Source organism: Ambystoma mexicanum, chromosome 1p, assembly GCF_040938575.1.
Source record: "Ambystoma mexicanum isolate Mex_15411 chromosome 1p, UKY_AmexF1_1, whole genome shotgun sequence".
Taxonomy (NCBI): Eukaryota; Metazoa; Chordata; class Amphibia; order Caudata; family Ambystomatidae; genus Ambystoma; species Ambystoma mexicanum.
Window position 1 is genome coordinate 1,342,538,400 of NC_090921.1, and position 12,606 is coordinate 1,342,551,005.

At 48.1% G+C, this 12,606-nt stretch overlaps 1 protein-coding gene across 1 annotated transcript in view; it reads left to right on the forward strand.

Moving 5' to 3' along the window:
• Positions 1-12,606, forward strand: part of IZUMO3 (IZUMO family member 3) — a 280,359-nt gene that overhangs the window by 81,660 nt on the left and 186,093 nt on the right. Inside the window, exon 3 of the mRNA XM_069649595.1 lies at positions 7,685-7,774. Coding sequence (XP_069505696.1) covers positions 7,685-7,774 — 90 coding nt within the window. The remainder of the gene's footprint in view (positions 1-7,684; positions 7,775-12,606) is intronic.

A 12,606-nucleotide genomic window follows, 5' to 3' on the forward strand; every position in this document is an offset into this window, starting at 1 on the left:
ACCAAGAAGCAGGTGAGAGGGTTCCTTGGGATGGTAAGTTTCTCTAGGCAATGGGTCATGGCTTATGTGTCCATAGATAAGCCCCTTCAGAAGCTTACACATGATTCAATACATGATCCCCTGCCATGGCCTCAGGAAGCTGAAGATGCCTTTGTCACCATTAAGCAAGCACTCGCAATGGCTCCAGCTTTAGGTTTGTTGGATTATAGCAAGCAATTTGTCTTGTTTTGCAATGAACACAAGGGGTTTATTTGAGGTGTTTTGACTCAGTTACACGAGGACAAAGATTGGCCTGTATCTTATCATAGTGTAGCATTAGATCCAGTAGCCACAGAACTTCTAGCATGTCTGTGAGCTGTGGCCACTGCTACACTATTGGTGGAGAAAACAGACTCATTGGTGCACGGCCAACCTGTGACAGTTTCTGTTCCTCATGCAGTATTGTCACTGTTCATTAAATGAAAGACACATCCTGTGTTGAATTCCTGCCTTACACGCTATGAGAAGTTGCTCATATCTGCTTCCAATGTCACCCTGAATCATAGTTCAGTTCTAAACCCTGCTTCACTGTTACCTAACCAGGAGGATGTGGGGCCCAACGCTGTCAGGTTGTTGTAGAAACACTTTTATCTCCCTGTCTGATTTACCCTTGCTCAATCCTGAGCTGATTCTGTTTGTGGACAGCTCATGCAGTCTGGGGGATGGAAACAGGGGAATTGGTTTCAGGGTGTCCTGTATGTACCCCCCATGCTGTACTAAAAGCATACCGGTTACCTGTGGCTAAATCAACTCAAGTGGCAGTGATTATGGCCCTCCCTGCAGCAGCAGCCATCATGAAGTGTAAAGGGCATGATCCCTCACACTCATTTACGGCCCCTGGAAATGATTTGGCTGATGGTGCAGCTCATTCAGTGCCCTTGAGAGGGCCGCTGGCTCCTAATGAATGTCTTGTGTTGTAGTTCCACGGTCACCTATACCTTCCCTGGCCAGTCTGGCAATACTCCAAGATCAAGCTCCTGAAGCTGAAAAGGTGACTTGGACATGTAAGTGTGTACTGGAGGAGATTCCCTGTGGCGTTCACCTGATGGCTGCCCGGAGGCACCCAAGGTACTTCTCCCCTACTTAGTACGTGAAGCTCATGGTGTGGCCCATTCAGGTAAAAATGCCATTATTGCACAATTACAATGAGATTGGATGGCTCTTGCGTTAGCCACTATGGCTCCGAATAATTTAGAGAATTGTTTTATATGCTTAACCTACCATGTTGGGGGAGAGGTGCCTATCAAGATGTCTGCATGGACTGTACCAGAGGGTCAATTTTTACACGTGCAGACAGACTTCATACAGCTCCCCATGTTCATGTCACATCTGTGTTGTCTGGTCAAAGGGGATGTGTTTTCTGGGTGGGTGGAGGTCCTTGTAGGAAAGGAGACACAATCACTGTGGTAAAGAAATTGTTGGCTGAGTTTATACCCCGGTTTGGATTGCCCTTATGTATAGACAGTGACCGAGGTACCCACTTCATGGGTCAGGTCATCACTGAGGTGTGTAAAGCTTTAGGGATAAGACAGCAATTCCACTGTGCTTATCATCATCGTTTCAGCGCAAATGTAGAAGCCGAAATGGCGACTTTAAGTTAAGGATGTCTAAAGTGCTTAAGGAGACTGGGTTAAAATGGTCCCATGCTCTGCCCCTGGTTTTGCTTGCTATGAAAAACAAGGTTATCGGCCCACGAGATGCTTACTGGTCGACCTATGAAAATGGGAACTGCACCTCCAGGATGACACTGCAGTGAAATATTGTGGCATGTTAATTAAAACTGTTCAATCTCTTCATGCTCAGGCTTGCAAAGCTCTGCCTGAACCAGCTATGGGATCCTGCCACCCTCCTTCCCCAGGATACTGGGTCCTGGAGAAAATCCATCAGCGAAAGTCTGCACTTCAGCCGAGGTGGTGTGGTCCCTTTCATGTTTTGTTACCCACCAACTCAGCAGTGAAGTGCACCAGCATCTGGGCCTGGATTCACACTGCAGATTGCCACATAGTCACTACCCCAGCTGATGACTTCACCTCACCTGCCACCGATCTTCCACGGACTGGCTCCAGCTCCCCCACGACCACCTACACACCACTGCGAGTGACGCTGCCAAGTGTGTGTCAGTGTCAGATATTTCCAGGGTTCCTGGAACAGCACGAGCAGTATCAGAGAGCAAGGCCCTCGATCAGACAATATTCTTACGTACTGAACCAGTATCTGCAGTTGCTGTATCTGTCTTACACAATAAGGTCTCAGAAATAAGGGTTCTTTAGCAGGCTGTTGAGGCCCAGTAAGGCATGATGTCGATCCGTTTCCTCTGTTGGCATACCATCTCCAGCGGCCGCTTCCAGTGGACCTCACCACACAACCGTTCAGAGGTATGCACTGCAATCTCACGGGAGGATATCCGAGAGTCAGTAGCTCAGATCAAAGGGACAACTGGACAAGTCACTCATCTCTGGATTTATCTATCCAATAATGATGAGTCCCTCTGAGGAGGTGGTGCAACAGTTGAGAGTAAACACCACTGCTGCTAAGTCCCCAGTGTCTGTAGGTTATGGACCTTGCTGCCATCACGTATTGATCATACTCTTCATTACAATGAATCTGATATGTGTGTGGCTCTGGTACTATTAGTATCTGTAGTTTGGGCTGGTAGGTGGATTTGTCAACTTGACAAGCAAGGTGGAACTTTGGAAGATTGAAACCTGTGCTACAGAACCCAAGGATTTTTGGCTGGATGACTGGCCAGAGAACAGGCTCAGCCCATGTGTTGTATCATATCAACTTCAACGAATTAGTAAAGGAACTTTGTTTGCAACCAATTAACTATTGTCCCGAGGATGTGTATGAAAGCCTGAAGAGGACCATTGATGAATAGCACCAGGGGCTCAATGGTGTGCTATATCATTTCCAGTAACAATGTTGGAATGTCGATATATAGTACTGAGGCTTTTAGAACAACATGTCATGAGATGGAAGGGCTTGCAGCCCAACCCTAGGCACACAGTGAAAGCACATACTTGCACTTCTCCTAGCAGTATGCATATATCTTTAATGTAACCTACTGGTGGGTGTGTGCCCACTTGCCCCAGGATTTGACATCACAATTCCCTATTATACCAATACCCTTTCAGTGGGGGTATCTATGTTCAGATCTCCAGTTGGTCTCCCAGTCACAAGGCCCAAAATGCTGTAGGAATGCTCAGTCCCCGTTGGGATTCACAGGGCCTCCAAATTTCCCTGAGCCAAACCTAGTACACCGAAAACCCGTTGCCCACCACCTATCATCTCTGGCAGTGGGTCTTGTGTGTTATACTAACCAAGGGTCTGTGTTCATGGGAAACAGCAGATGCCAGTATTACCTGTCCACTAACACTAGTGTGGCAATTAATAATGTTACATTTGCCTTTGATCAGAATTTGACATTTTCCCAGGGTAAATGTGTCACTTATCCCGAAACGTATTTCATCTGTAGCGATAAGGCATATCCGTCATTACCCATACGTGTATTTTTATTTATTGATTATTTATAAGGCGCACTATACAGTAAAATGGTTTTTCCAGGCAAAAACATGGGGGGGGGGAGACAAACAACTAGACCTTGTGACATTCGGATCATGCAAGTTATGTTATGTTATGTTATGTTACTTGGCATTTATATAGCGCCTTATATATAACTGGTATGACATCAAAGTGCTGGTAGGATGAACGCCCTCGGGAACCGCAGTTCAAGTCAGTAGAGAGAGAGAGTGTCATATGGTGCATGGGTGCACCGGATATGTGTGCAGCTGGTGTGGTTGTTGCATGATAGCTGCTTCTTAACGGTAGGTGTGGTGCTGAGGAAGTCAGTTGAATGTGTTCAGTCTGGAGGGTGGACACCCAGACTGAGTTCTGGCTGTGTTAGGCTTGAGGAGACGCCTAAGCTAGCCGGAATGTGCTCAGCTAACTGTGTTTTATTAGGATGATTAGGTGTTCGTGGGGTCATGTTAGTATGAGAACAGCTAGACCGAACGTGTCATAGTATAGCTTTGTTCTAGTTGAATGATGGTGTATAGGAGAGAGTATGCGTAGAAGTGTGATATGGTGGTTATCAGTAAAGCGCTTGCAACCAGGCACGAGAGCAGGACAGGGGGCGTACAAAGCGGCATAGGTATATAAAGCGACAGGATGGGTAGGGATAAACATGTGATACAGATAACATGGGGATACAGGTACGTAGCATATATAAAACTTTAACACAGCAACACTATTAGGCACACTTTCTAAGTTCAAACTTTAACACAGTGACGCTATTAGGCACACTCAATGTTGTTGGGAACACTTTCTAAATTAAAACTTTAACATAGTGACGCTATTAGGCACACTCAATGATGTTGGCCGCACGTGCAGGGGTAAGGGGAGTGGTGGAGGGGGGAACAATGACGGTCAGGGAAGGGGCATAAAAATCAGGGGGGTAGGGGAAGAAGGAAGAAAGGGCCCAGGGGCTAGGTAAGTGCTGGGGGGATACTAAAAGGGAGGTGTCAGGGGATGCCGGGGGTGGACCCCCGTCTAAGTGTGAGGATGGGGGTTGGAACAAACTGGGGGGATGCCCATCCCACCAGGCTAGTCAAGGGTGGGGGCCTGGAAGAGCAGTGCTGGTTTGGTGGGGGTGCTGGTATTGACTGGTCATTGAGGGCCCAGTGCCCTGTAAGACTCATAAGGGACCAGGCCACCAGTCACAGCGGCAGAAGGGGCCATTCACAAGGAAGGGCGAGAGGGAAGGAAGTAAAGAAGAGCAGGGTCTTGAGAAGCTTCCAGAATTTAAGGAGGTCGGGCTTAAGTCTGAGAGGGGCAGGGAGGCCATTCTAGAGAGAGGTACCTGGCGAAGAGAAAGATCTACCCCCGCCTCACTCTCGGCTTGGAAAAATGTCTGCTCTGCAGAGAGTTGGAGCTAGAGGACAGAAGGGCTCTAACAGGGAGGTATTTAGGAAGAGGGTGTGGCGGGGTCCCAGGCCCCAGAAAGCCTTGTGGATGATGCAGAGGGTCTTGAATTTGATCTTTGCAGCCACCTGGAGCCAGTGGGGAGATTTTAGGGCTGGAGAGATGCGGTCCCTAGCCTAGAGGCCAAAGATCATTCTCGCAGTCCTATTCTGGATTAGTTGAAGGGGCAAAGAAAGGAAAGAGTCAGATTGAGGAGGAGGCTGTTGCAGTAGTCCAGCCTAGAGAGAACCAGAGCTCTGGAGGCATTGAATTTCTGGGGGAAGGTAAGAAAGGTGAGAATGCCTCTGAGAAGGTGAAGCTGAAAGTGGGCCTTTGTTGCAAGGTCTGTGATGTGAGGGGAGAAGGAAAGAGAGGAGTAACAGATGACACCAAGGTTTTTTTACCTCATAAAATGGTGAGGGGAGGGGACCCAAGGAGGGCAGCCAGAGAGTGGGAGGGACGCAGGGAGCAGGGGGTCCCATTGAAAAGGATCTCGGTCTTATTGGCATTAAGACAGAGATCATTAGCCGTTCATCATGCCTCATGACAGGGGCAAGAGCATCAAGAGTATCAGAAATTGAAGAGTAGAGCAGATACAGGGCTGTGTCAGGATGTGAGACAACCAGAGGCGGAGGGGGGGGGGCGTTGACACCCACATGCCTAGCAGCCATTCAACGAGAAAGACATCCAGGCCCCAAAATAGAATTACATGATTGTAATTCTTAAGAAGGCGATCCAATTCTCTAAACTATATTTAAATGAAGTACACCACTAACTGGTCCTTCACCCGATTCAAGACTCATCACTGCATTTTTCACCCAAGAAGGTCTTTTACGGTATAATAGGCTGAACTTCGGGATCTCGTCTGCAGCAGAAATATTTCAAGAGTCAATTACACACATCCTACTCCTGTTCACCTCCGCCTTTAACTACAGTGATGACATCCTGGTATTTGGCGCATCCCAGAAAGAACACAACCCGGCGCTGAAGGAAGTATGCAGAACCCTTCAAACAGCAGGACTGACTCTGAACCGAGACAAGTGTAACATAAACAGAACCACTCTAAAATTCCATGGACACATCTTTTCTGACCAGGGAATGACTCCATATCCTGAAAAGGTACTTGCCAAACCCACACTGGCCACACCCATGACAATTGCTGAAGTGAGATCCTTCCTGGGGTTGGACCGAGAGATGCAACGGCCCCGAAAGCATGGATAATCAGTATTTGCCCCTAAGGCTCCCTCTGCTGTAAGCATAGTATGAAAATATTTTTTATGGAGATGGGCTTTGCACATTGTGTGCATGCCGAAACTACTGCAGAAAATAGACAAAGTCTTCGAGAAGGAGACTGATATCAGAGGAGTGTTTGACAGGAGAGCGTGCATTCAGAGTAGCAAAGTGAAGGCAGGTTTTCCGAGAGGGTTACAGGGGTATGTACTCCCGTCGGTGGTGGTGGAGAGGTGAGAAGAGAGGAAAAGGGTTGAAGTTTATGAGAGAGGGCAGGCATCGATCGCGAAGGATGGGAGAGTAGTTTGAGAGCCCTGGGCCATGATAGTGCCATTGGGATAGACATTAATGACACACCTAGAGGATGAGAAGTATGCCAGGAGTACCTCCCACCTTGTGCCACCATGAATGGGTGAGGAGGAGAAAGGGGAGAGAGTGGAGACGTCCCTAGGTCAGGAGAGGGGACAGAGAAGAGGATGTCCATAATAGTCTGCCTGGAAGTGGCATTGACGTAGGTGTCAGCAATAGGTAGGGTTCAAGAGAGCATTTTTCAGCTTTTCTCCTCCAGACTTCATGAGAGGTAGGATAGGTGATAGAATAGCAGTTGGAATAGATAGGGGAGATATAGAGTGCCATGGGAGTAGCAGAGGAGAGAGAGAGACAAACAGGGGAGCTGCACAGTGTATGGGAATTTACCAAGTGGTTTAGCAGCCAATGCAAAGATTAAAAGCGCACCTAAATTCGAATTCCCAATACAGCACAAAATACAGCACAAAAAGAGTGCATAGATCTAAAAGCGCACCTAAATCCGAATTCCCAATAAGCACTAAAATACAGCACAAAATGGAGAGTGCACAGATTTAAAAGCCTATTCGAATTCCCAATAAGCACTAAAATACAGCAAAAAATGGAGAGTGAACAGATTTAGGGGCAAATCCTGAATTCGATTTTTGAGCAAGGCAATAAGAGGCAGTAGAAAGCGTTCAGTGAGAGGTTAAGGCACAGCAGATAAATGTAACAGGTGCTACAGAAAATCCCTTTCTGTAGTTAAGTTTGAGGGGTAGGAAGGCAAGAATCAGACAGGCACCCATGGCAGAGGGATGAGCAGAGGAAAGGTTAAAGTCCAGGGCAGGGCGATCCGGTGTCCTTACCAGTAGAGTGTAACAGCAGATATGTCACGATCCTTGACTGCAGGGGACACTGCCAAAAGGTTCATTAGGGAGCGTTGCTTTTAGGAATCCTAGGACTCGAACCCTCGTTCCTCCCACATGAATGAATGGGACATGTATGTTGCATTATTCCACAACTCACAAATCTCTCAAATTCCTTTTGAGGGAGGGGGAGGAACTAGAGGCCGTATGCAACGTCTATATTCTGTCACCAGTGGGCACCCTCTCTTGCTGCCCCTCCAGATGACTCTTGCATATGTCTTTCTCACTACTTTTCTTTCATGCAGGAATGAACAGTTTCATGTTGGACATGTATCAACTGCAGGACAAACTGAAAGCGTCAGTAGGAAGAAACCTAGAGGCATTTGCAGATTTGGGTAAGCTTCTGTGTGCTTAATTGTAAAATGTTTTCCTTTACTGTCCTCTGTACACTACAAACACACATATTATGGGCATATATCTCACAATTTCCAGACGTGCTGGTGTCTGCTGAAAAACCTGTGAAGCAGGCCAAGTGCAAGTGACGTAACATACCCAATGACACCACAAGAAGTAACGCATGCACTTTTATCATGATGACATCACAGGAAGTAACATGTGCTAGCACTGAAAACATCGTTTGAAAAACACTTTTTTCAAAAACATTAAACTGAATAAGCCTGACTGAAAAAATGCATTGGGCTCTGCGGGAAAGGTAAAAAAGTTGTTTTAAAAAATAGGTAAGGAGGGTAATTCCCCTCCCCTCATTAGAAGAGATGTTGAAAAATATAGTATGGCCAAAAATGGTCCATTTGGGATTTTCAGATATCCATTAAGCCAAATACATTACTGTATAGAGAAAATTAAAGGAAGCACACTAAACATTTGTAAAATAAAAAAAAATGTATATTATTAGCTTCTAATGCAGAAATAGGGCTATTTTAGTTACCACTCTTGCTGGTAACACCTTCCTATGCCAGACAATGCCTCCCATCACAGGTGTAATCATAACATATCTGCCACATCTTCACAAGCACAGCTGATGCCATCATTTGCCATAGATAGTAATTTTAAGGTAAAGCTTCAAACATCCTGAAATGGCCGACCAATGCCATTCATTGTCAATTATTGACTCAAATGCCTTGTATAGTCATCCCGCGTAGGGTACAGAACCAAATGTTCAGGCTGTGGAATGCACAAAGGGACATGGGGCCCCAGAAACCGCTGAAGTTGCTTCTCTGTCCACCCTTCCTCTACACTAAGGGGCCTGAAGGATGTCTGAGCGGGCACAAGACTCTTTAAAATGGGATAATGGGGCTGTTTTTGATAGAAAATATAATCAATAGGAAATAGTTATAGCTTGTGGAGGTTTCCCAGAAACAAAATGTTTACTCAGGGAGGGTGGGGGCTCAGTATAAAAAAAGTTTGAATACCATTGCTTTGGAATCATGTGCATACCAGTAGTGCTTGACACATGATGATTGTGACTGGCTATCCAGGGGGCATCAACCTGTTGGGAAACTTTTCAATACCATCTTCTTCAGCTGGTATAGTCTACAAGTAAGACCATCCCTTAGATACAGTGTAAATATTTTATGAAAAAATAAACTGTGCTGTAAATCTGTGATGTTTTCAGCCTGTGTTCCCATTTCATTTATTGAATGTATAAAGTGCCTTTCACCAAAATCTCTATTACACATTACAAAATACTAGAAAGCAGTACAATTTACATGATAATGCAACAAAAAAAACTAAAAACAGAATGAGGGGAAAGAAAGAGAGAGTCACTAAGTAAAAAGAAGGGAGAGAAGATGAGCTTTCACGTTAGATTGAAAAATACAAAGAGATGTAGAAGAGCGGATAGAGAGAGAATTCCAGTATTTAGGGGCTAAGAGGGCAAACGCCAGAAACAGGAAGAAGCATACAGGGGTTTGGGGACAGTGAGGAAAAGCAGATTCTCTGATAGGAGAGACCGAGAGGGAGAATAAAACGAGACTAGTAAAGAAAGATAAGGAGGAGCCAAGACGTGAATACATTTAAAAACAATTGAAAGAAAATTATAAGACGTGATTCAAAGGGAAGCAGTGGAATACACAGTAAAGAAGATGTTGCAGAAGAGCAAAAAGGTAAAGAAAAGTGATGACGAACCGAAGAATTATAAACTGATGGGAGAGGAAGAAGATGTGAGGCGGGTAGGCCAAGAAAAAGAGAACCACAGTAGTCGATATGAGAAAAGACCAGGCAGAAAAGAAGAGGTTTAGGAGAATGAAATTGAGCTTATGGCCCTTTAGTAACGTGCATGCAATGGATGGGATCGCAGAGTAATTCCGAGTCCAAATAATCAAACCAACACAGGAAGATGGCAAAGAGACTGTTTTATTAACAATGATCTAAAACATGGAGGTTACAATGGAGATCAACGGACATTCGCTCAGACTCTCGACAATTACCCCATAAAAACATCCTTATATGCAAATAATATGTCAGAAGTGATGTCATACTACGTGGCAAATAATAGAAAACCTATCATGGGGTGGGATTGGTTAAGGGAGACACCTTCATCTTGTATACTGGCTTGCAACATTATGTGTTACTACTGACGTTTGCAATTGTATTCACTCTCCCCTCTTGCTTCTCCACTCTTTTGACTGCTAACTCTCTGTTCTCTCCTCCTTTCCCTTCTCCCTTTTCCTTACTTTCTTCTATGCACTTAGTCTATCAGAATTGTATCTGGACCTAGTATGATAGCAACCTCGTCTGTCTCCTCCCCCACACCTTACTGTTTTTTTCCTCCCCACCGCCTCTCCAGCACTATCTGAAATGTCGTCAGGCCTAGTATGATAGTCACTTGTTTTGTTCCTCCCCTATCTTTCTGCACACCTCTCCCTCACCTCTTGTTTTTCTCTGGCTCTACCAGAAATGTCATCAGGCCTAGTACGGTAGTCGCCTGTCGGTTTCCATTTCCTTCCCACTCTCCCCCTCCCTTCCTTATCTATGTCTTAGCTCTTGCACTATCTGAAATGTCGTCAGGCCGAGTACGATAGTTAATTTCACATCCTTACTGTTCATGGCCTGTAAGAATGTCATTGTAGGGGGCGTGGCTTGGAGCGCCATCGATGTGGCTGCTCCCCTGAGGCCCGCCGTGCAAAGCCCGCCGCTTCTGGGCCCCTGATGCGGCTCCGCGCCCGTATACCGGAGCCCAGCTGATCCCAAGGACGTCGGGGGACCTGGGGCCCATCCGGGCTGAAGCGGGGACCATAACGATCGACGGAGACGAAGTTAGCCGCTCCGGTTCCCCGAGCCGGCCCCAGCGACAATCTCCCAAGATGGCGGCCGTGCTCGTCTCTCGGCCCTGGAGGGCGGTGAGAGCTTTCTGAGGCCGCATTCAGACGCGGCTCAGTTTCTCGAGCACCCGGGTCGCGGCGGAGCAACATCAGCCACACTACCAGCCCGAGCCTGCACTGCCCGACGAGGGACGGCACAGACGGTGCCCATCAGGTAGGAGCTGCTGGGGGTGAGGATCCGGGTGGAGGGCTGGCCCCCCGCCCCGACGAGGCCACACAGGGAAAACCCTCCACAGCACCTGAGGTGGGGGCCGCGCCAACACCGCCCCCCCCTCCTCCGCCCTCCAGCGGGCTCCTACCTCTCACTACCCAAGACCCAGAGATCCGGTCTCCATACGCCACACTCCTGGGGCGCCCCGGCCCACACCATCGTCTGGAGCCCCCGCTCAGACCCGGGACTTGGAGGTCCCCTCCCACTATCATCCCCACCAAGCCTGGGTCCTCGGAGGAGGAGCGGCCCTAGCCGGGCCACATCGAGGGACCCACAGCTGCAAGCCCCGAGAAGGGCCTGACCAATGCCGCCCACCTGGAGCCTCGACCTGGCCACACTCTCATCCCGGGCTGCCCCTGACGGGTAGGCCCCTTCGGCCTCGGAGGTGACCTGACTGCCCACTTCCTTGGGCGCCCCGGCCCATTGCATCACCCGCTCTGCTCTCTCTGGCCTAGTCCCAAGGGTGCGCACGTTATTCGATCCCCCCACCGGAACTTACGCCCCACATACCTGCCCACCATCAAGATTTGGAGAGTTCACCCCCTCACTCGAAGCCACTATACACCGGCCAAGCTTGGAACCAGCTTTCCCTCTTCTCAATCAAGAGCCTCGACGCTCATCTACAGGGTGGGCCGTATAAACCATCTCCCCACCCACGATTCACCAACATGTCGAGACAGTCGAAAGCTATTAAAAATGTGGACATTGCCACCATGCTCACCGCTCCTGATAAGGGAAAGAAACCGGACTCAGTTACTCCCACCCCAGGGCTCTCCCAGGAGGGGGGTGACTCCCCAGCCACCAGAGGTGATCTACTGGCGTTTATGGCAGACATCAAAGCCGAGTTTCGGTCCTGCATGTCGGAACTCACCTCCAAATTGGAACAAACAGACCATAGGGTGACCGAAGTGGAGCAGAGACTGAGTGAGATCGAGGATCGCTCCCAAGACCAAACAGCTGCCATGGGAGATATCCAGCAAACAGTAAGAGCCCTCCAAGCCAAGTGCGAAATCCTCGAATACAAACAAGAGGACCTGGAAAACAGAGCTCGTCGGAATAACCTCCGTATCAGGGGAGTTCCGTCCTCAGTCCCCGACCAAAATCTTGCAGGATACATAGGAGACCTCTTTCAAATTCTCCTCCCGCATCTAGATAAATCCCAACTGCTGCTGGATCGGACTCACAGACTCCGTCCGCGACGAGGAGTAGACTCCGACCAGCCCCCAGATGTCATAACGAGAGTACACTATTTCTCCACTAAAGAAGCTATCTCCGCCATCAGTCGGTCCGGAGATGAACTCTCCTTTCAAGGTCACCCTCTCCAAATTTATCAGGATCTCTCCCTCTCAACCCTACAGAAAAGAAGGGCTCTTCGACCTTTAACCCTCTTCCTCCAAGAGCGTAAAGTCAAATACAGATGGCTTTTTCCCACAGCCCTGCAATTTTCGTATAATGGCTCCCTCCGGAGAATATCCCACTTAGAAGATGCCGCTAAAATCATGCAGATATCCTCCCCCCCTGAAGGAACCACCTCCCCAGACTTGGAAGCCTCGGGAAGCCCTACGTCAGCCCTTCCTCCCCAACCCAGACGTCCTCCATGGTCCAAGGCCTCCCGAAACAGGAGAAGATAACCCGAGTCCGAGCGGCCCTGGATGTCCCCCGCACCTCCGGCGTC